The 23,397-nt window shown below is 41.7% G+C and overlaps 2 protein-coding genes and 1 long non-coding RNA gene across 10 annotated transcripts in view; 2 read left to right on the top strand and 1 right to left on the bottom strand.

The window, feature by feature from the left end:
* The window catches only part of CDC7 (cell division cycle 7), a 28,744-nt gene extending 26,787 nt beyond the window's left edge, over positions 1–1,957 (bottom strand). The window contains exons 1-2 of one of the 4 annotated variants that reach the window (XM_081196905.1): positions 1,821–1,934; positions 992–1,083 (exon numbers count right to left, since the gene is read on the bottom strand). The gene's annotated coding sequence lies outside the window, so the exon portion shown is untranslated. Of the gene's footprint in view, positions 1–991; positions 1,084–1,754 lie in introns of all 4 variants that reach the window. The other 3 variants (XM_081196903.1, XM_081196904.1, XM_081196906.1) reach the window with 3 other exon arrangements.
* Positions 1–13,189, top strand: part of LOC308586948 — a 562,568-nt gene extending 549,379 nt beyond the window's left edge. The window contains exon 3 of the long non-coding RNA XR_014008162.1: positions 12,018–13,189. This is a non-coding gene — a long non-coding RNA (uncharacterized lncRNA). The remainder of the gene's footprint in view (positions 1–12,017) is intronic.
* Positions 13,190–17,722: 4,533 nt separating this feature from the next.
* HFM1 (helicase for meiosis 1) overlaps positions 17,723–23,397 on the top strand; it is a 50,900-nt gene continuing 45,225 nt past the window's right edge. For 2 of the 5 annotated variants that reach the window (XM_081193949.1, XM_081193945.1), the window contains exons 1-3: positions 19,963–20,104; positions 20,327–20,421; positions 21,802–21,914. In XM_081193949.1, the coding sequence (XP_081050075.1) occupies positions 20,360–20,421; positions 21,802–21,914 (175 nt within the window). In that variant the 5' untranslated portion in view covers positions 19,963–20,104; positions 20,327–20,359. Of the gene's footprint in view, positions 17,868–18,866; positions 18,976–19,244; positions 19,635–19,962; positions 20,105–20,326; positions 20,422–21,801; positions 21,915–23,397 lie in introns of those variants that run through there. The other 3 variants (XM_081193948.1, XM_081193947.1, XM_081193946.1) reach the window with 3 other exon arrangements.

Here is a 23,397-nt window from a genome sequence, read left to right as displayed (position 1 = left end):
TAAGAAGCAGATTTCAGAATGGTAGCTGAAATTTACAGCACAGTTCTAGTTATGTTTACTGGGAAGTAGGTTTCAGTATGTTGAAGCTTACTCAGTAACCATAGTCGTACCCTGGAAGTTGAATGGAATCCGTTTCTAGAAGTCCATTCGACTTCCAAAACGTTCAAAAACCAAGCTCCTGCAGCCAATCGGAAGCCCCGTCAGACGTTCGGCTTCCAAAAATAATTCGCAAACCGGAGCAGTCACTTCCAGGTTTGTGATGTTCAGAAACTAAAATGTTTGGGAACCAAACTGTTAGACTTCCAAGGTATGACTGCACTTAGGGGTAGAAAAGCATTCCCAGCCAGAAAGCAGGGCCAGCAAGGGATATGGCATGGGGAAGAATCCAGGATTTCCATAGTTGGCCGTCAGGCCTTTACTCAGAAGAAAGTCCATATGCCTTCAGCGGGATTTCCTCCCAGGTATGGGCACAGAGGATTGCAGCCATGCAGTGCAACACCGTGAATGTTTACTCAGAAGCAGGGCCTGCTGTGTTCAGTAGAACTTATTCTCAGACATGTGTTATAGGATTGCATTGTTATTTGATTATATGTCACCTTAAAAGCTAAAATCATGTATACTTGTGTCAAAAACCCCCAGGAGGATTTTTTTGGGGGGAAGGGTGTCATATTTAGGAACACAAATGCCTAAGGTTGGGCTACAGCACTTTCAGGTGTCCCACAGGGTTCAAATATTGCATGCTAATTCTTCTAACTTAGATTAGCAGTAGGAAGCAGAACACCTCAGGAGGGGCCAAGCAAATCGAAGGAAGGGAGGTGGGTTGAGTGCAGGTCCAGTGATATCACTGGGCCAACTAGGCAGCCAACCAAAGAACGGACATTTGAATGGCACAGCATTCTAAAAATTAGTTCTTGTTATATCTTACAAATTTCCAACAATATTTTACTTTTATTCTACACCTTCAACGCAGCTTCTCAAAGCCCAAACTTACATACACTCAACCACGCTGCAAAAGAGACCAGCTGGCTTGGCAGCAAATGCCAACTGAACCTGCGCCAGTCCTGAAAAAACTGGTGGCCAAACCTGCAAAATGAGATTTTGACATGCTTTTAAAGAGACTCGAAAGCACCGCCATTGGCAGGAATATTCAAAACGACGTGGGCACAGAAACATTTTCATTTATTATTCTTATTAATTTATTTTATTTCTATAATGCCCTATACCCAAGGTATTTAAGGAAGCTAATCGGAAATGGCTGTATTACTTATTCTCGCAATCTGGAATAAATTTTGCAGTTTCAAGTTTTTGCATTTCCTGACAAGTTTTTGAAAACTGAAGTTACAAAAAAAACAACTGGGGGAGCAAGTAGTTAGCCTTGCCTAGGGCGCAAAAGAGCCATTGCACCGGGAAATCCAAAGTGAAAACCTGGACAGAAAAGTTGCAGAGCTTTCGGGGAGGGTAGTCATTGTTTTTGAGCTACGTATTTTTGAGAATGGGCAAAAACGACAAGGGCTGCCACACGTCCGGTGTTTTCCGGGCACATAGGCGATTCCCGCCGGGACATTGCCGGCGGCCGCGGCGTTCCTTATGTGTCCGGGAAATTCCAGAAGTATGGCAAACCCACTCCCCCCAAAAAGTCCCTCGCTACGATGCTGATTAGGGGCTCAAGGAACGACCCGTGTGGGGAACTCTCCCTTCTCCCTTCCCAACGATTTCAGGCAAGAGCCACCCAAAGCGCTGGGCGGGAAACCCACCCTCTCAGCCTTCCCGCCTGAAGATGCGGAGAGACGGTGTCCGTTCGGAGACTTATCCGGGGCTACCTCAGAGACGGGCCGGCCTCTCGCTCTCCCTACCGGGAAACTTCTCCTCCCTCACGCACGCGCGCCGAAGTCCGAACTCTCCCTCCGCGAAGAGCTTGACGGTGCCGCCTTCCGCAGCCTGCTCTTGGGCGGCCAATCCCCAGCACCCGTGCGAAGCGGTGGGATCAACCAATCCAGCCGCCGCCTTGAAAAACGCGGAGGGGGATTGGCTAGGCGAAGTTGCTGACGCGCCCAGCACACGCGCCGCCCTTCTCGGTGCTGGGGAGGAAGGCGAAGAACGGCACCGAGCTGCTGAGCATGCTCGCTGGCAGAGGCTGAAGCTGCGCTGCCCTTAAGTTGCCCTCACTTGCCCTATACTATACCTGCTTCATGACCTAAGGCCTAAGCAGTCAAAAGTGGGTTTTTTGGGGGCATCATATTTGGGGGGAATGGCCTGGGTTTTGTGATCCTACCAAGGGAGGGAGGTTGAGAAGGCCCAGGACATCATAATCAGACTGACACACGCAGAGAAAAGGAAAATAATTAGGGCACCTCATTTGCAATCCTATGGAAAGTTAGAGGAGGATATTATTATCTACGCAGATGGTAATCTCTGAAAATGCAGCTGCTGCGATTGACAGACCAACAAAAATGTAATTGGATGTCGATTAAAAAAAATACAAAAACCACAGCAATATAAGAACTGGACAAAAAACATTGATCAAGGAGCTCAGGAAACCACTTTGGTTAAAATCTGCAAAATTGGAATCATTTTGATATTCATTGGAATCCATATAATTGGCAAAACTGTGTAAATATTGGAAAATTAATTTTAAAAATATTTTTTTTAAAGAAAGAAATCTATCACATCTCCAAATAGCTATTTCCCAGAAACTCCCATTTTGTTATTCTGAACCTTTCCCCATTTCAGAAGAGTTGATCTTCAGCGGATTTGCACTGTCTTTCAAAGTGGGGAGGGCGGAGGGGAGCTGTTTCTAGTTTAAATGGCTACAGATCCGGAGGAAGATTTTGGATTTATCGGAACATGGGGCAATTGCCTTAGATTTCTGAAAACAATTTGTCCCCCCTCCAACATTTCCATAGTGGGGAGGGAAAACTCGACTTCAGCCCCACAAGATCTGTCAGAAAGAAGCTATCTAATTTCTAGAAGTGGATAAAACTTCAACCTGAAAAATGCCAAACATTAAAGGAAGCAATATACTGTTCTTGATGTTAATTGCTGCTCCTCTGCCTCATCACTTCTAGCAACTGCTCTTTTTTGCCAGTTATTTATTTTGTTAATTTATGAATCTCCTTCCATGTGAGTCTTAAGCCAATCTAAACACATGCCGTTAAAAAAACAACTAAAATAGTTTTAAAAACAATGGCATTGAGCGGGTTCATTCTGTCCGGTTTATACTAATTGATACCATTCATGTGTAAGAATTTGTGTTTTCTGGATTCATAGAGGCTGCTTTCTACAGAATTGGAGGCTCAGTAAATAGGTAAAGGTAAATGACCCCTGATAAGTCCAGTCAAAGGCGACTATGGGGTGTGGTGTGTTAGAATTCCTGATCTTTCATTGCAGTCATGGGATTTTTGTCTATCACATGACAGTATATGTTTTGACTCCACAGAGTGGGAAGTGACGAAGACAGGTTGTTTGTGTTCCGTGAAGTGGGACCAGGGACGCGGACTTATAAAAAATATTGGGGGGGCCCGGGAAAGCTCATGAATAATAAATAAGCTCATGAATATGCAAATAAAGTGGCGCCGCCTCCTCGTGAGCAAATAGGGGAGAGCGTGCTGCGCCTATTAATCAGCTCCGAAGGAAATTGGGTGGAGCTTTTGCTCGGGAGGGAGGGCAGGAGGCATGCAGCCCGACCCTGTGCATTTTGGGCTGGGGGAGGGGCGGCGATGGCGCTCTGCTGGAGGGGCGCCGGAGATTATTGGGGGGGCGGAGCCCCCCCAAACGAATTTTTGAGGGGGCTCGGGCCCCCTCAAGCCCCATGGAGTCGGCGCCTATGAGTGGGACTATTGTCCTTTGTTCTTTTTCTCTTTGCTGTGTGATACTAGAGAGAGAGGGAGCCATGTTACAGTGCTCCGTGTGTGTTTATATGTAAATAAAGTAGATTAGCCAAAATGCTGAGTTGCTGAGGTCTGTCACACGCAAGGTGCGCAAACTCTGCAGATCCTTAAGTGTGCCGGTGTCGGTTGGCATCGGTCGCTGTGATGTTCGGGCTGAAGAAAGCTTATGAAGCTTCCAAACGATAGACCAGGGGGGAGGGAACATGCCAGGGTCCTACTCGAGTGTAGGCTGAACTCCTGACAGGCTGCTCGTCCCGCTTCAGGCCGAGGGAGCTGGCATTTGTCCACAGACAGCTTTCTGGGTCATGTGGCCAGCATGACTGAACCGCTTCCGGCGCAACAGAACACCGTGACGAGTGCCAAAGTGCACGGAAACAACATTTACCTTCCCGCCACAGCGGTACCTATTTATCTACTTGCAATGTTGTGCTTTTGTACTGCTAGGTTGGCAGAAGCTGCGACAGAACAACGGGAGCTCACCACCATCGCATGGATTCGAACTGCCGACATTCTGATCGGCAAGCCCAAGAGGCTCAGTGGTTTAGACCACAGCGCCACGCATGTCCCTATTTGGCTCAGAATTGTCTACACTGGTGGATGGTGACTCTGCTCACTTTCGGAGAGGAGTTTCCCCCCATATTCTAGCAGCTCTTTTTGTGGGGTGGGGTGGAAAGTGATTCACTGATGGTCTGAAACATTACCTACTTGGCAGCCCCTAGATTTTGTGCTAATTCAGCAGGAAGTTAAGTTTTTGTCAATATGGGACTGTTTTAATTTTTAATTCAGAATGCTGTAGGAATGCATCACATATTTAAAAACCCCGCTTGGCCTTAGAGTTCATCCGCTTGGCCTTTTTTTAAAAAATACTTTCCTCTCACACCTGCAGAATTCCAAGAGTACTTGCTTGTTTTACTCTTTTTCCTATTCGTTTTAATACTCTTTCCAATGCATAACTTCAGTTTCTGTTTATTTTCATGGATTAGCATCTGGTCCTTTGTCTTCTACTATCAAATAAGGTTTTGAATCTGTTCATATTATCCATGTTAATTCATGCATTGGACTCTGTGACTATTCACACAAATATGGCAAAGCAGGATTTGGCCTCTCAGTCACACTTTTGCAACAGAAGATAAGATGAGATGTTAGAAAATCTCAACTTATGACCTTAATATTTATGATAGTGTCAGGACTGCACAGTAAAACTTTATATTATTTAATTTTTAACTCTGACACTAAAGCATCATTTCATTTATATGCAAATAAGAAGAGACTCTGCTTTTTCTTCACGGTAGAAGCTGTTTGAATTATTCACATCTTATTAATAAAGCTTCATAAATGCATATTTTTTCACTCAATTGGTAACGGCCAAGGGAGAGAATCTATATATCAAGCCTTTGTTATTATGAGAGCTGTAACAAAATACAAAGATTTAAGGAGTACATAATTGTAGGTTATAGAGTTATAATGGAAACAATGCATTATATAGATGAATTTTTTACCCCTTTCATTATCTTGTTGCCATTCTCCATAGTCCTTGGCAGAGATATCTTTTGGAAGGTAGATTAGAAAGAATTAAAGTTCCATATATTTAGTGACTGAAACCATGCCATTTAAGGAGAATATTTAACACTGTTATATCATTTTATTTCTTTCTCTATGAACCTCATAATGTATATTGGCATTTCCAAATCTAGTATCGACAGTCGTTGGGCACATGTATGCAGCATTATCATTTTTCTCCGCTGACAAATGAGTCTGACCCTTTATTGATGTGGAGCGGGTGGGACAAAAGTGGAGCTGGGGAAATTTTTGTTTTGTTTTGTTTGCCTGAGGGGATACTTTATTGTAAGGTGCATAGGTTGAAAATGAGGAGTTTGAAGCTTCCTCTCAGTGAAACAGGAATGACCACTAGGCTGTTGTGGTGTTTCACAAAATGATAAGCCAGACTTTCTGGTTTATCATGGTTCTTCCAATAAGCTGAGGGGTAGGTTATGCAGCGAGACAGTGATAGGCCCAAGGTCACGCAGTGAGCTTCACAGCCGAGTGGAAATTTGTACCTTGTTCTCCCAGATCCTAATCCAACACCCTAGCCCCTATAGTGGCAGTTTCCCATCTCCCCTCACCCCCACTGCAGACCACTTGAAAATCACTGATGGTCTTGACAGCTCACTCAGTGATTATCTTTTTCTGCCCATTGTCACAATTGTGATGCTCTGAGCTAGACGCCGTCTGTTTTTCTAACGGCATTTTTAGTGCACCTTTTCGTACGTTGCATTTTGTCGTGTTATGATTTGCACAGCAAAGAATTCAAACGGTGAGGCGAAGGCATGCGGCGTAAGAAGTGAAGTAAGCGATTAAAAAAAACCCAATTCAGGATCTATATGGATATTGAATGCAGACCACCTGAATGAAGCTCGCGGACCATTGGTGGCCCGTGAACCACACTTTCAGAACCCCTGTGCTTCTGCTTCTCTGCACCGCAATGCCTTTCTTTTAGATGTTGTGTAAACCTGCCAGGTGTGGCTCCCTCCTCGCATTCACAGTGCTGTCGCCTCCGTTGACGCCAGCTCTTTTTCTTCTTTAACACCAAAGGAACTGGCAGCAGAGTCAGGCCCTTTGTGCACTGAATAGACAGCTGTGGCAGGAGGCAACAAAGGCACTGCGCCGGTATAGTTGCTCACTTTATCTGCCATTCTTTCAGCTCTAAAGAGCTACCAGCAAAGAACAAACCCCGACGATTCGTAAGAAAAACTACTTCATACTCCCGACATGGAAGAACAAAGAAACGTATGCTGAGAAAACAGTGCTTCTCCCCCGCCTCTCTTCAGTTTCTACGGCCCAAGAAAGGTGTGTGTGTGCAAATCCCGGCGGGCAGAGCAACCCATTCTGGTGCCCACAGCAGACAGCAGCATTAGGGCCTTGAAACGAAAGCAGCCCATCAAAGGCAGGAATTCTGTACTGAATGGAAAAGGAATACATACAGCACTCAAGGCATCTGGCTTAAAATATTAAAAAGGAGGACAGCCGAGTGGAAAGGGTTCTTTTCTTTGAGAAAATTGCCTGTGGACTGTCTCTTAGTGTTCTGAAGCCGCTCCCTGAAGCTGTTTTATATAATACCTAGTTTTCTCCTGTTTCAAAAGTGCTAATGATTCCGTGGTTGCAGAATCGGAGAAAGCTCCTGGTCCCTCCTCCTGCCCCCTTTTATTCTCTTGAAGTCCTATACGCCAGCAATTGTTTTAAAGTTGGATGGTACTGGGGGCAAAATGCCCTCTAAAGTATTAACTGATACTTGTTCTGAAGGGGTCTCATTTAGAAAGGGGGGGGGAAATGGGTAAGTTAGGTATATACTTAAAGTCTATGTTGTCCCTTAAGAGCGTTGGTAGAGAACTGAAGGAAAGTATTATTCTTTCATACAACTGCTGAGTTAAATTGCTGTTTACTCATTTAATATCTGTATCCTCTTCATTTCCTGTCTTTAATTGCTGTGCATATCCTTTAAGGTAACTATAGCTGTGGTTATGATGAAGGTCTGTTGTGGAGAAGATCTGGTATGTTGAGAAATGAAAAGTTTTAGATTTGTTCCCCTGACCCCTCCCTCCTAAAATATAAAGAATATTGCCTGATCCAATTAAAGCAAGTATTCTAGGGCAAATTTCAAATATACAAATATTTCCCTACAATTATGCAGCACATATCATCTCTATACATAAATCATACTGTTTTCATACTGGAAAACATATGCTTATATTTATCCCTGCAATAAATAATACTGCAAGAGAAATATATTAAAATGACATTTTAATAAAATATGCAAAATGTAACTGAAATTTCAAAGCAACTGCAGCTTGTGAAATCTTGTCTTTCTAGCCTCTTGAGGAATATTCACCCTGAGAGCCTGTTCAGCTGGAAGTAAATCAAGCTTTCTTCTCTCAAACAAACAGTTTTGAGTTTTATAGTTAGTCTTTATTTAGACTAGAATTGGTGGCGGGCCTGGAATATCACCAGCTGCAGCTTCTTGTGCAGTACACAATTAAAGCTTTTATATTATTTGGATATTTACATACTGTTCTTCCCTGTACATTCACTGGGCAACATATTAAAGCACACTGATACATGTTTCTGCAACCAATGAAAACATCAGTACAAACTACTACAAATGGCATAACATAAAATAGCAATGAGTAAAATACAAAACTGACTTCGAATAAATTTTAGCTTCTTAATTCCAGAAATCTAGCATAAGTGTGTTTCTTCAGCGTCTTCCCATAAGAGTATAATGTCCAGGTGAGATTCACCGTAAGTGTAGAGATCATTCCAGAGCTTTGGAGCTTCCACTGAAAAAGCCCTACCTCGGGCTGCTGCACTGCTGACCTTGCCCATTGCTGATCTTAAAAAATGTACAGGATGGCATGGGAAAAGATATTCTCTATTTGGGTCTCCCACCATTCCGGGTTTTAAATGTCAGCATAAGCACTGGGCTTGGAAGATATTGACAGCCAGTAGTCCATCCTAAAGTCCTTGAGATAAGAAGGGTTATAATTCAATGTAACACAGCTCAAAGAGACTATTTAAGTCATAACATAGGAATGGAGCCTAGGTTTATTATATCATCTCATTGTATTTACAACAGCAGTTGCAGAAGTGACCAGACTATAGTGTGGATCGCATGACTCAACTGTACTGTGGTGTTTATGTAACAGACAACCAACGAGTGGTACAAATAGAATTGGCTGGATGTGCAACAGTGTATAGGTAATGCAAAACTGCCCAATTTGCGCCAGTGCAGATGTACCTAAGGAATCTGTAAAATTGTTCAGAGGACAGCAAGGAGTTCAGGAATGACGTACAGCCTGGGATCAGCTGAAATATCAAATGCTTTGTGTTAACAGACCCGAACTTTTGGATCAAACTCTTAGCACTCACTCTACTGATTTCCCCCCTCCCTTTCTATTCCCCAGGAAAATCAGAGGCATCAGTAGAAGCTAGAAATTCAAATTCCAGTGTTGAGTGCCTGCTGAAGCTCATCTACCAATGAATAAATATTCTCTCTATGAGAGCGGTAGCTGGAAGGAACGGTTTGGCATCCTGATTTCTCTGAAGGGAATTATTCTAACGGCGTGTTTTCCTTGATTCTCCTGCTGTCTCTACTTATGTTGCCCAAGGAGACATGCCTGTCTTAAATCCTTCCACCACAGAAGCCTCTGCACCTTAGAATATAGGTTGAAGGTTACCCTATAGATAAAAGAAGAGAGGGTGGAATTTAGACCGTAGGAATTCGGAGAATAATAGAAGAAAGCAAATAAGGGCAAAAGATGTTGGGGGTGGGGACAGGGAAGGACAAAGAAGCTTATATTCTCAAATGGTATCAGTAAGTACCAGATTATGAAGGGAGAAAAATGTTTTTGAGATCACAGTGGCATATAACAATCACAAAGTGTATGGGTGGTAAATAATAAGCCCAACATTATGATTGAGGCATCATTTTCCTGGGTGTGAATTTTAGACAGTGCTTGACATTTTGATGGGCAGTAGTCATATGAGCATTATTTTCTTTCCTTTGACTTGTTTAGCTGCAGTGGTGCAAAGAGTGGTTTGGGGCCTTGCATCTAAAGCAATACCCTAAGCTTGAAAAGTACAATTCAGCAATACTTACCGGTAAGTCAAGAATCTCTCACTACCCAAAATTTGGGGCACAGGTCTGTAGAGTTTGTTCAGATCTTAGGATGTCATGTGTAGGAGAATTAGTTGCCTTCCCATCTTTTCTATTCCATGTAAACGATACAAACTTTATTAAGCTAGGGTGATGAGGTCCATTTCCTCCATTTCTGATGTTCAGGCTATGTTTGTCATGGAGCAAAATGGTCTCGGCAAGCTAGGGGCGAACCCTAGGTTTGCAGAAATACAAAAAAACCTGGGAGGAGTAAGAGCCCCATGGGAACCCTAAGCTGCCCAAATAATAATAATAATAATAATTTATTATTTATACCCCGCCCATCTGGCTTGGCTTCCACAGCCACTCTGGGCGGCTTCCAAAAAAATATTAAAATACTGTAATACATCAAACATTAAAAGCTTCTCTAAACAGGGCTGCCTTCAGATGTCTTCTAAAAGTCTGGTAGTAGTTGTTCTGAATGTGCATGGCCATGATGGAACACTAACAAACTGGAACAGAATGGCTGGAATCTTGGACTGCACAGTCCACGCTGCAACATTTTGTTGCATGTCGCACTTGCATATACTTTATCTTTTGTTTTGCTGGTGACCTTATGTTTCAAGTGGAGCCGTAATCAAAAGTGACATGAATCATGTATGTGTTCACAAAGTTCTCACAACTAGTATTTGAATAATATATATACCCAGACACGTAAACATCTGGAACATGCAGTTTTCATAGGCAGCATTTATTTTCCGTATAAGCAGCACACTTAAAGTATTTGCATTTTAAAATCATTGTGCATCCTAAGTAGTTCTACAGTTTTCCTGCAAGGTGAGCAGGGAGTACTACTTTGGCAACCGTTACATCTGTTTAAGTATGGCAAAGGAGAAAGAAAGGGAAAAGATTAAGTGATATACTTCACTGAAATGATGATAGTGACAAGTTACTCTTGGGTAATTTTGATCTTCAGCATTTGCTCTTGCATATTTTCCGGCATTGCTCAGGTAACATAATAGATTTTGATAGGGTACAGGCAAACAGTATAACCTGTGCCGAATACTTATGACAAGATATTTATGTGATGTTAATTTCCTTCTTATGAATTCTATTAAAAAAGCAAAATCGTGCTGCAGAAATCCCTCTGTCTCTGCCTTCATGCATCCACTATCCACAGCAATGCAGGATGTCAGGACAGTTGTGCGAACGTTGATGTGAGGTGTAGTGCTCACAGCAATCCTTTGACCTCTATAACGATTCTATTTGGAAGGAGCATCCTGACCCTGTGTAGGTTTGTCCTGGCCTGAATCAAATCCCATCCAGTTTAGAGAGTCTCAGTTCCAGAATAAATGCTTATAGGATTGCAGGCAAAAGATACGCATGTTTTCTCAAAAGTACAATTATATATCTAGACAGCATCTTAAAAAGCAGAGATATCACCTTGCCAACAAAGGTCCGTATAGTTAAAGCTATGGTTTTTCCAGTAGTGATGTATGGAAGTGAGAGCTGGACCATAAAGAAGGCTGATCGCCGAAGAATTGATGCTTTTGAATTACGGTGCTGGAGGAGACTCTTGAGAGTCCCATGGACTGCAAGAAGATCAAACATATCCATTCCTAAGGAAATCAGCCCTGAGTGCTCACTGGAAGGACAGATCGTGAAGCTGAGGCTCCAATACTTTGGCCACCTCATGAGAAGAGAAGACTCCCTGAAAAAGACCCTGATGTTGGGAAAGATGGAGGGCACAAGGAGAAGGGGACGACAGAGGATGAGATGGTTGGACAGTGTTCTCGAAGCTACCAGCATGAGTTTGACTAAACTGCAGGAGGCAGTGGAAGACAGGAGTGCCTGGCGTGCTCTGGTCCATGGGGTCACGAAGAGTCGGTCACGACTAAACGACTAAACAACAAACCAACAATTATATATGCAGTGAACATGCATAGAATCATATAGGGAATGGAAGCTTTCTCCTATTTCCTTTGAAAGCTCAGGCTGAGATCCAAAGAACTGTAAGGAACGCCCCAGAGCTTCAGAATACCCCAGACTCCTTCTGTTCATCCCTTTGACATGTGGCTTTGGGGCTACTTTGCAGGAATTAGAAGCTCAAAGGCCCCTTAGATACATAGCACTACTCATGGAGTTCTTTGGACTGGAGCCTCACTCGGCCCAGTACTATTTGAGTAAAGGTAAAAAGGTAAAGAACAACTGGGGTTTTGGCGCTCATCTAGCTATACTGGCCAAAGGAGCTGACGTTTGTCAGCAGACAGTTTTTCCGGGTCATGTAGCCAGCATGACTAAGCCACTTCTGGGTTAAACCACAGAGCCTAGGACTTGCTGATCAGAAGGTTGGCGGTTCAAATCCCCATGACCAGGTGAGCTCCCGTTGCTCGGTCCCTGCTCCTGCCAACCTAGCAGTTCGAAAGCATGTCAAAGTGCAAGTAGATAAATAGGTACCGCTCCAGCAGGAAGGTAAACAGCGTTTCTGTGCGCTGCTCTGGTTCACCAGAAGTGACTTAGTCATGCTGGCCACATGACCCGGAAGCTGTACGCCGGCTCCCTCGGCCAATAAAGCGATATGAGCGCCGCAACCCCAGAGTCGGCCACGACTGGACCTAATGGTCAGGGGTCCCTTTACCTTTACCTTCAGCATCCATTAGTGATGATCAGCTCCGATTACAAGACTGTCTATTCTTTCTGATTTGTTAGAGAAATGGGAGGTGGTATTTTGTTTCAGTTTAAGTACTATTTTCCAGCCTTGCCTTCACAGAGCACACAATTAGTTTGGAAATAGAGTCAACACAACACAACAAATTCGGGTGGGAATTTCTGAAAGGTGTCGCTTGGTCCTGCATCTTAGACAAGTCAATTGAAAAATCGCTTTTGACGGTTTTGTAAACAACTTTGGGGAAAGCTCAACAGTTTTGGGGGTTTCCTTAAAAACGCTTTTGGGTTGTCCTGATTTTTACTTTTTGAAACATGGCAACCCTAGACAAGGAAATAGACAAGGGAACAGAGGTGAAAAATTTCAAGAGTAGGAGAGAGTACATAATATCCCCCCCCCAGATGCTGGTTATCAGCTCTTGTTCTGAAAATAGACAATATCATCATTTGTTCTTTAATTTAGGCCTTGTTCAGCTATTGGAGGAGGCTTTCGTCCATACACCTCTTGAAGAGAACCTGCTAACAGAAAACTACTGTACTCACATCCTTGTTGGTATTTGAAAATAATAAAAAAGAGAGTAAAGAACTCCATACATAATGTTATAAGAATTATAACAGAAAGGTAAAAGACCATAAGCCACTGCTCTAGATTGAGTATGCAAATTATAAAGTTTACCTTGATGGGTTTTATCCAAGGAAATGTTTTAATAACTTTATCAACGTCAAAGGTGTCATCTGATATTTCTCGTGAAATCTCGAGACTATCCTTTCATCTGTGTTGTAAACACATCAGCAAGTATGTAGCATGTCTTGACTTTGAAATGCTGTCACCTACTTTCTGTAGTGTTGTCAGCAGTCATCTTGTTATAAAAGTGTTTCGTTTCCAGCTCCATTTCCTTTTGGTAGCGTCGACGTACCTCATTCTTCTGCTGTGTTCATAACCTCTTCTGTTTTTATCAGAAATTTAATATGACAGAGTTTCTCTTTCCTTTTGCATCATGTTGTTTTTCTTTGGTCCTTTGCTGTCACCAAGGCAGTTGTGCTACTTTGAGGCTACATTGAGAGTGTTTAGCCAAGTATCTTCGCTGTATTTTGCCAAAATCGCTGCAGGGATTTGAACACAAGTAGATCCTTGATGGTGTGATCTCCTGAAGTTTCAGTCAGCTATTTTCTTTTAATTTAGAATATCCCCAAGCATGAATTGTAAAATGGAGCACTTACTTTCTTTTGGATAAATTGCACATATAGTTACAGGCATTTAAAAAGTACATATACATTCTCACAAAACTATGGGGCTCACAAGACTGTATGCTCTTCCAAAGATATCCATGCAGATAGAAAACTAGATGCCAGGGCAAAATATATAGAATCCTAGAATTTTAGACTTAGAAGGGATCCCAAGGGTCATATAGTCCAACCCTCTTGCAGTGCAGGAATCTCAACTTGATCATACATCACTTCACCCCCAGAGGTTCACTCCATTGTCTCTTGAGACCAAGGCTTTTTCCCCAGCTGGAACTCAACAGAACTCAGTTCTGGCACCTCTCAAGTGGGCGCCATTGCCATTCTAAGAGATACAGAACATTTTCTTTTATTATATTTAAAATTCCAAGTGACCTGACTCATAATAAACTGTTTTTCTTTTCGAAATTGCACTAAAAACCACTTCTGGGTTTGAACCATCTTCACCCACACCTGCACTCTAAGGAGTACAATTGTGGATCTCATTTTTACACCATAGATATATATATATTCTGTACCAAATCCAATACCAATAGGAGGTAAGTCCCAGAAAAATCAACATGCCATGAGTTGAGTTACAATGAAAAAATGGTAGCTACCAATTAATAACTGGGGGATGGCTTAGATTTCAGGGCATTAGGAAAGCATCAAATGACAAATCTGTCTTGGGGTTAATCAAGTTGAGAACTAGAATTCTTTCCAGCGCTGCAAGAATACAAAGAACATCCACACAGGTTGGTGATACTCCATGAACACTAGTAGTTGGTTGGTTTTATTTAGATATACACAGCAGTTTAAAACAGATCCTAAGCATCCCATGTATGCATGCTTTTTGCATCCACACAATGTCGTCATCCAAGTGACAGCATGAATGTCCTCCCCGTTTAATTTGGATTTTCTCACAAGCTTTCTTTGTTAGGCATTGCAAATATAAAGGTAAAGGTAAAGGACCCCTGACAGTTAAGTACAGTCGCGAACGACTCTGGGATTGCAGCACTCATCTCGCTTTATAGGCCGAGGGAGCCGGCGTTTGTCCGCAGACAGTTTTTCTGGGTCCTGTGGCCAGCATGACTAAGCTGCTTCTGGCGCAACAGAACACCGACACCAGAGCAGCACACAGAAATGCCATTTACCTTCCCGCCAGAGCGGTACCTATTTATCTACTTGCACTTTCTGGGGTGCTTTTGAACTGCTAGGTTGGCAGGAGCTAGGACTGAGCAACGGGAGCTCACCCCGTCGCAGGGATTCAAACCGCCGACCCTCTGATCGGCAAGTCCAAGAGGCTTAGTGGTTTAGACCACAGCGCCACCCACGTCCCCAAATATAGGCCATCATAAAACATCCATATATAATATATATATATATATATATATATATATATACACACACACAATTTGGATTTTCCTGATCTGTGGATAATATGATAAGGTGGTGGCGGCAGGGACACAAATTCAGCATAAAATAGCATATTACCCAACTGTGGATGCAGTGAAGTGCAAGATGGTGAGTGTTCTTTAAAATGAATGTAGTGATGTTTTGCTGGGCACCATCGATCACCACAGCCCCTCATTCTGTTGGCGAGATGGTCCTCCGTGGCCTGCTGGCAGATCTGGGCACGGCATACACATTTTAGATTTATTTTTTAAAAAAAACAATTGTTTTGTGCAGGCCTGGTGTATTGGGGAACTTGTGCCTCAAAAATAACAATTGGCCATGCACAGTGGGTCTGAACATTGTGCTTTCCTGTTATTTGTGAGTTCAACTTCTCTGTTGTTTATCATTTTATTAGTATTATCATATCTTAATGTATTACTTGAGAGAAAGACGTTTTACAGTCAGAAAGGTACGTTTTAGCTGTTAGCTTGGAGGGGCCAATTTTGACAGAGAATGCAGAAATGCGTAGGTTGCCATTTTTTTTGCAAAAAAGCGCAATATTTTGATGGGCTCGTCTTAGATCGAGGACAGAGCGCCGCCTTTCAGAAATCCCCCCTGGACGTCAATTCCACCTTTGAAATCCCAGTAATGTCCAGGAAAATCCAGTCGTATGGCAGCCCTAATTGGGGGGGGGGGATCCCAAAAATGAGAAATAAAATGAACTCAAAGCCATTTAGAATACTGGCTTCCAAACTTGGATTTCCTAAGTGGGCATGAGTTAGTGCAGTGCTGCATAAAATGTATGCTCAGCCTCTGGAGAGGAGAATGTTGCATCACTCCTGGGAGATTCCCTCTGGCTGACATACAAACAGTATTGGTGGGGTCCAGAGGGACCTGTATTTAGTTCTCTTAGGGCCCAATTTGGCAAACGCTTATGCACTTGACTAACTTCAGGAGAACTATTTGCATGCGTAAGCTTATTCAAGTGCATAAGTGTTTGCAGGACACAGCGATCAAAGGCCGGGTAATAAGGTCAGTAAACATCTTTTTTTTAAATGGAAACAGGGAGAAGATCACTCCCTGTTTCATCCAAGCAAATGAGCTGTATTGCTTGCATTTTATTTCTTGTAGGAGCTGGGGGAAAATGCAGGGAACTAAATTTTTAATTTTTTTCTCCTTGACTTGAGTTGCAGTTTTTCATTTTAAAAGAAACTTGGAAGAATGGTGTTATGTACTGAAGTTCTCACCAACAAATGGGTCATTAAAAAACCCCAAAACAAAACAGGGCCTGAGTGTTCAGAAGAAGACAAACTGGAGAAAAGCTATTCAGGTAGCAGCACTGCACTGGAGAAGGAAAAACGCAGGCAAGGGATTCTCCTAGTTTGCAGGTTTTCTCCCATAGCCACAGAGTGCAAATAGTTACTCCCTTCTCCCTTGCCAGCAATTTTTGATAGGGGGGGGGAGTTTGCGTATACCCGAGGTCATGTTGCAATTTGGACATATTGGCTACACGAAATAGCGCTTTAAACTTTTAAGTAGGGCTGCCATACGTTTCCTAAGAAAAATCTCAGCATACCAACAATCGCCCATTACTGTATAAACATGCAGGGAGGAAAAACACCCAACTATTTCAAAACAGTTATGTGTAACACTTAGTTTAGGGCTGATTTCCCCAGAAATTGCCCGGATTTCAAAGGCAGAATTGACGACTGGGGGGAACTTCTGAAAGGTGGGGCTTTGTCCTGGATCTTAGACAAGTTAATCGAAAAATCATGCTTGCTTTCTTTTTTTTAAAAAAAGGTCAACAACATTTTGGGGTCTTCCTAAAAAAAGCTGAACAACTTTCGGGGTGTCCTGGTTTTTACTTTTTGAAATATAGCAACCCAAGACAAGGGTCTCCCACAGATGAGGGGAATAGAGGCGGAGAATTTCAAGGGTGGGAGAGAGTACATGTTTTTTCTAAGATGCTGGTTATCAGACAATGTCATCATTTGTTCATATGACACCATAACAATAACTGCTACCTAGTTGTCAGGGAACTGACATCGGAGCTAGAGGCAGAGGGAAGGCTCTCAAATGATGCTGGAGAAGGGCCCAGCAGGGAGAGAGGCAGCTCCGCAGATGGGGAAGCAAATCAGCGCAACACCAGGGATATAGAGGGGCTGATGGGGGAATCGGCGAGAGGGCTCCAGGACTCTTCACCGGACACCAGCGGGGAGAGCACGGGTCCACCACTACCCATGCCCACCCTGCAGAGAGAGTAGGAGGAGACTGGGTGTCAAACAACTTTTATGTTGGAAAAGATTTAAGAAACGCCCACTGACGGATTCTGCTAGCGACTGAGGCAGCCACGAAGTGAAGGGCTGCCCAGACTGAAAGCTTTAGCAAGGCAACAAAGCCTGGAGAGGCGGCAACTTACGCACGAGCAACCCATACACATTACACTAGTAATTATCTGCACGAGAAGGAAATGATCCTGTTAAAGGTCCTCTTTCTCATTTCTCATTTATTTTGTTGTCATTATAACTCAATCAGTGTTTTTTGGTGTTGAAAAGAGCCTGTGTTTCTTTACTCAGTGGGAAACTTCTTCAGAACTTCTCGGGCTTTTAACAAATTTGTACTCGAATGGGACATGTCTCCTCCTATTGTTGCATGGACCATTGACCCATGACTGTCTGGTGTTCGTGATTTTTCTGGTAACATTGCTCCTGAACATACAGGTTTATGGCTTGTTATGTGATCTCTGTGAGTCAAAAAGACTCAAAACATATGGCTGATCAGATGTTAGGCTTGGGGGAAATCAAAAATTAAACTGTCTCAGAGCTGTTGAGAGGCTGCTTTGCTATATATTTTATGTGATTTCCGTGTGTTGAGGGAGATGACATCTTGGGAAGAGACTCTGAGGGAGGGGAAAAAATAGCTCTAAAAAAACCTGAACAGTTTGTATGGTCGTTTTAATCTTTAAAGTCTGGTCAGCTAAAAGCAGATGTTGCAGACGAAGATGGAAACTTGCCTGAGGCCAAAAGAATTGGAGAGCACCCTTTCTGAAGGTAGAAAAAGAAAAAAGGCAACTGCTGTCTGAAACTACAGTGGACACGATCCAGTCAAAGTTAAGCACTTTTACATCCCATGGATTTCAGCTGAGACTTTTTAAACTCATGCTTCACTCTCACCATGAGATCAATGGCTTAAAGGTGCTTAACTCTGACAGGATTGTGTCCAGAGAATTTATATACATCATAACTTTATTTTGTTTTTTGTGTTTTGTTTTATAAAAGAGTAAGTTTATAAAGTTTTATTAGCTGTGGAGTTCATAAAATATAAAAATGTAACAGATTTCAAAATAGTTCAGGTTTTTTGTTCTCCAGCATCCTGAACAACTCCTTGTCATCAGGAACACTTTCTAGGGTTGCCATACATCCTGAATTTCCCAGATATGGATATGGAATACTGCAGTCAATATGGAATACTGCAGTAGACAGCAGTGTCCGGGCAGAAATTAGTAAAATAGTTTTTGCTGACTCCCCGCCTCCCTCCAAAAATAACAACTCAAAAATTGTTTTTTTGTGATTTTGCTAAAAAAAAAAAGCTCAGCAACTTTTCTGTCCAGGTGGGAGTGGTAACTGTAAGATATTTGGCTTAATAAATCTAAGTGCACGCACACACACAGTTGGGTTGACTGCTATGCATCTTCATGAAGAATCCAACACGCCACGCAAAACTAGGTACATATAACAATAAATTCAAAATAGCCTGCTGCTATGTGAAACAACTGCAGACTGATTTGAAGGTACTATGCTTCTAGCTCGATGGAACACCCATATATATCAAGAAGAATGGAGTACATTTATGACTTAAACTCTGCATGGGATGCAGGTTGCCACATTTTTCAGGGGGGGACACAAAGTTGTTGTTGCTGCTGCTGCTGCTGCTGAGAGGCGTTGATATCATACATGCTTAAAAAGACTGAAATGGGGACAAATGGTTAAAAGTAACTATATGGGAGGGAGCGTGAAGGAGCACAGGTGTTGCATTTGGGGCCAAGTCTGTTTCAATCACCAAGTGTATAATTCTGTATTCCACTATCCTGGGCGCGTTAGAAGTGCCTTTTCATATGACCCATGTTTGCTCTTCGAATCCTGCCGCGCCAGACAAATGGTATTTTTCCAGCTAGTAAAATACTCCTAGCTCTCCTGCTAAACGGTTAATTAACAAAGTGGTTGAAATAGTGCAAATTCGCCTCCAGAAATCGCACCCTGCATTATTTTTCAGGAGATTAAATAAAAAAATGCACCCCCCAAAGCTCCAAAACTCAAAATTCTTGTAGATTTTACTAAAGAGAAAAAAAGCTCAACAACTTTGATTCCCTTAAACCACTCAACAACTTAAGAGCGAAATTTTTTATTCCACGTTTGGAGATACGGCAACCCTACATATTTTGCCTCCTTTCCCTTTGTTTATCTAATAAGGGAAAGAACAGCCTTGGCTAAGGAACTTAATTTCCCTCTCTGCTTTTATGAGGGCATTCCCTCTTTTCTTTGCCTTTGACTGCTGATAAAAGCTCCTTGAAAAGCGGCAATCTTTCTTCCCTCTAGTAATAAGACAGCCTGCGGCGTCCATGTTGTTGGACGACAAACAGTGATTTGGAGTGGCTGGCCTGTTCTCCTCAGCTTTCACTAATACAGGCTGCAAGTATAGACTTAAGGAAACAACCTGAGGGAACATTTGATTTTAACGTGAAAAAGGAAGGTTGTAGCCTAGGGGCTCCGCTTGGCCAAATATACGGAGCCGGACACAGCCTACAGACATAGGCCATGGTACAAAACAGCCCTTTTAATTCATGGGGTGCTGCTTTAAGCAGTCCTTCCTTTGGAGCTCGTAAATCCACTTTGGATGGATGGGAGTTGCATGTCCCACAAGGACAAACATTGTCTTCTTCGGCCAAGGAAAGGGCTGTTTTGCCAAGCAATATATATGTGTGTGTGTGTGTGTGTGTGTGTGTGTGTGTGTGTGAACAAACATACATATTATATGTGTGTGCGTGTACAAACATACATATTATGTGTGTGTGTGTATACAAACATACATATTATATGTGTGTGTGTGTGTAAATGTATGTATGTATATATACATATATACGTGTGTGTGTGTGTGTGTGTGTGTGTGTACACACACACACACACACACACACACACACACCTGTGCAAAGGTGTCTACCTAGCCAGTTGGCAAAATATATGGAATTTCAAAATGGCTGCCTGCCACTCTGTTCTGATTTTGCTCTGAGGTGAAAAAATGACATGGGGATCTTTGAATTTAAGGCTTCCTCGGGTGGGAGTTCTAAAGAATATAATATAATAATAAAAAATACAATGTTTTAAAAATAATAATATCCTTATCTGGTTGAAAACGCTGGGGTATACTTACCTGGCAGGGGAGACACCTTGATCATGAAAAAGCTGGTATTCCTTTGTCAGTATATTGAAATACTTGTCATTGTCTTTTGCAGCTTTTCTGAGAATTCACCTCTCATCTTAATACAATGACAGACCCTGCCTTTTCTTTGGATAATTTGTTTTTTGAAGGACCAGGTACAAAGCAAAAGTAAGTTTGTTGCAGCTGTCTCCCATAAGTTGTCCCTGTGATTTGGCAGTGGTAGAAGTCGAGGGAATGTTTTGTGGCTCTAGTATGTTTTTTGTAATATGAGATAAAGGTTTTGTGTTTCTTAAATAATAATTTTTTTAAAATTTTCAAATATTTACCCAATATTTGCCATTATTATTACTACTACTACTACTACTACTACTACTACTCATATGCCACCCTATACCCAGAGGTCTTAGGGCGGTTCACAGAACAAAATCAAAATATATAATCAAAATAAAAACTACCCCTCCAAAAAAACACCACATTTAAAAATTATACAAATTCGAATTAATATAAAAATAATTCCAGTTATTTCCAAATTTATAAATTTGATCAAAGTGGTTTCCTACACTCCTTGATTTTTGTCCAGTTCTTATATTGCTGCAGTTCATATTTTTTCTATTAACTCTGATTTCTCTTCAGAATGTATCAATCTTTCGCTTTACTAAAGGTTTTTATTTTCAACAAACCATAATAAATAAGCTTATCCTTTCCTAATTCTCTCAGTCCTCTATATTTCAAAGAATAACAAAACAAAACAAACGCAAGATAATTAAATAAATTGTTAAATTTTCAAGGAGCTACCTATCTCTATTTTCCAAAGAATATACGTAGTGGCAGGTAGGCCCCTAGAATATTTACAATAACAATTTATTTAATTATCTTGCATTTGTTTTGTTTTGTTTGTTATGTTTTTCCCCAAAAACGTTTCTGTAGCAAATGATTATCATAACGTAAGTTAGTTGTGCAAGATAACATAGCAGCAGGACATCTCAGCTTATTAGGAGCCCTAGGGTGATATCAGATGTTTTCCCTTTGCTGACTGAAGGCATCCAGGAGCAAAATAGGGGAAAGGGGTGCAGCTTTGCTTATTTCTTCTGTTCCCTACAACCCCACCCAAATCGGCTCTAGCCTCCAGAGCTAGGTTGCCATATTTCAAAAAGTAAAAAGCACGACACCCCAAAATTCCCACCGGATGTCAATTCTGCCTTTGAAATGGCAGCCCTATCCAGAGCAGATTTTGGGGTTCAGTGGGGAACGAGAATCTAAAAATAATTGTCTCTCTCTCCCCGTTTTACTGACTTCTGTCGGAGGAGAGGAAACATTGGCTATCTGCTTTGGTTGTGTCCCAAAGCATAGCAAATTCTCATTAAACTGAGGTAGGTTAACAGAAGTCTTACATTTAAAATATAACATGTTCCCCCCCCCCCCAAGTGTAATGTTAAAAGGGATAATTTAGAAGTGACACAACAGTCAATATGTTCTCCTGCAGTTTGTCATTAATTTGGTTGGAAACACTTAATGTTTTTTCGCTTCATGTTAATATGTTGGAAACAGATATCTAGAAAATGAAGAGCCAACAGACTGGTATCTTACACCTGTTCCGTCTGCGTTTGAAATTCCACCTACTCATCAGCTACAAATGGAACTGGGAGGGAATAGCCAAAAAGGTAGAATGTTTTGTGATTAGTTTTAATAAGAGGAAGTATGGAATTTTAAAACTGCTGTATTTTTCTGTGTATAAGGCACCCCCATGTATCAGACGACCTCTATTTTTTTGAACCCAAAATCAATATTTTAAAATAGTTAGGGTTGCCAAAATTAGGATGCCATATTTCAAGAGCCAGAGCCTGGACCCCTGTGCATTCAGCATTCGTTTATAAGATCACCCCCAATTTTTGACCTTTTTTTAAAAGCAAAAAACCATTGTCATACACAGAAAAATACGGTAATATTCAATTACTCACTTTAATGGGGTGGCAATGCCTACTTTTACTGAAGTATGTTGAATCATGGGCGAAGTAGACTATATGTGAAAATGCATGACTGTATTTCACACATTTTTTCTTTAAAAAAAATAACAGCCACAGTGCTGGGTGCATCATAATGGCTTACCAACCCCAAGTTGCTATTCAACATAGGATGAAAATACCTCCCTCTCAGGTTGCTATTTACTTCAGGAAGGAAGCTATCCAAAATGTTATCTACAGAACACTGAAGTACTATGGGGTTGCTTTTGGTTAGGCGCAGCAATGGAGGATTAAAAAGGAGAAGAAAAGAAATTAAAATTTCATTTAAGTATTTTTTTTTTTTTTAAATCTGTTTTTCTCCTTCAACAAAAAAGTTCAGAGCTCTTTGCAACCCTACAAGCAGTATTGTAGGCAATAGGCCCATGGCTTATTGGAGAAAACAAGGCTTACCACAGAGCGCTTAGGTCAACGTGAAGGTGCCATTTTTAAAACAATATAGAAGCAAGAATGCATTTCGCTCAGTCACCTCTTAAATTACCTTAAGGTAAGGAGCAGATAGCCTCTACCCAAAGGGATTATGGATTAAAGTGAATCACTTTTACTTCCCCTCACAAAAATCTCCTGGACATATTTGGATGCAATTTGGCAAGTTTAATCCACTTTGAAGGGGATTCTGTAACTCTACATGCCATACACTTGGGTCAAAAGGAGGAAAAGCTTCTCCATTATAGTGAATGAGGGAACACAATTAAATTTTATACAGAGTAGCTCTGGAGCTGATGACAGAGTGAAACAGAGAGAAAACACAGGGTGACTCTGGAACAGATCAGAATTTTTTATTTTAAAAACCACCAATATAAGTATAGGCCAAATCTCCGGCCCTGTGCATAACCATAATAAATGAGGGATTTTAAGGATTGTCAAGCTGAGAAAGCACAAGAAAACATTTATTTTCCTAAAAAAATTTTCTTTTATGCATGTTTTGTTGAATCAACTTCTTGGTAGCCATCGTATTCTACATTTCTTTTCTTTTGCAAGTAGCTTGCACAGAGCAAATGACTTGCCCTCTTTTAAGAGCATTACTAAGGGATAAAATCCTAAATAGTCTACATGATTACTTTGCTATGAATTCTAACAGGCAAAGCCTATAGGAGTTCAGTTAGTGGAGGGAGGCAAGTTGTTT

This window comes from Podarcis bocagei (assembly GCF_964188305.1).
Source record: "Podarcis bocagei genome assembly, chromosome: 5".
NCBI lineage: Eukaryota > Metazoa > Chordata > Lepidosauria > Squamata > Lacertidae > Podarcis > Podarcis bocagei.
Note: the sequence above shows the minus strand (reverse complement) of the source record. Positions and strands in the feature narration are given on the sequence as shown.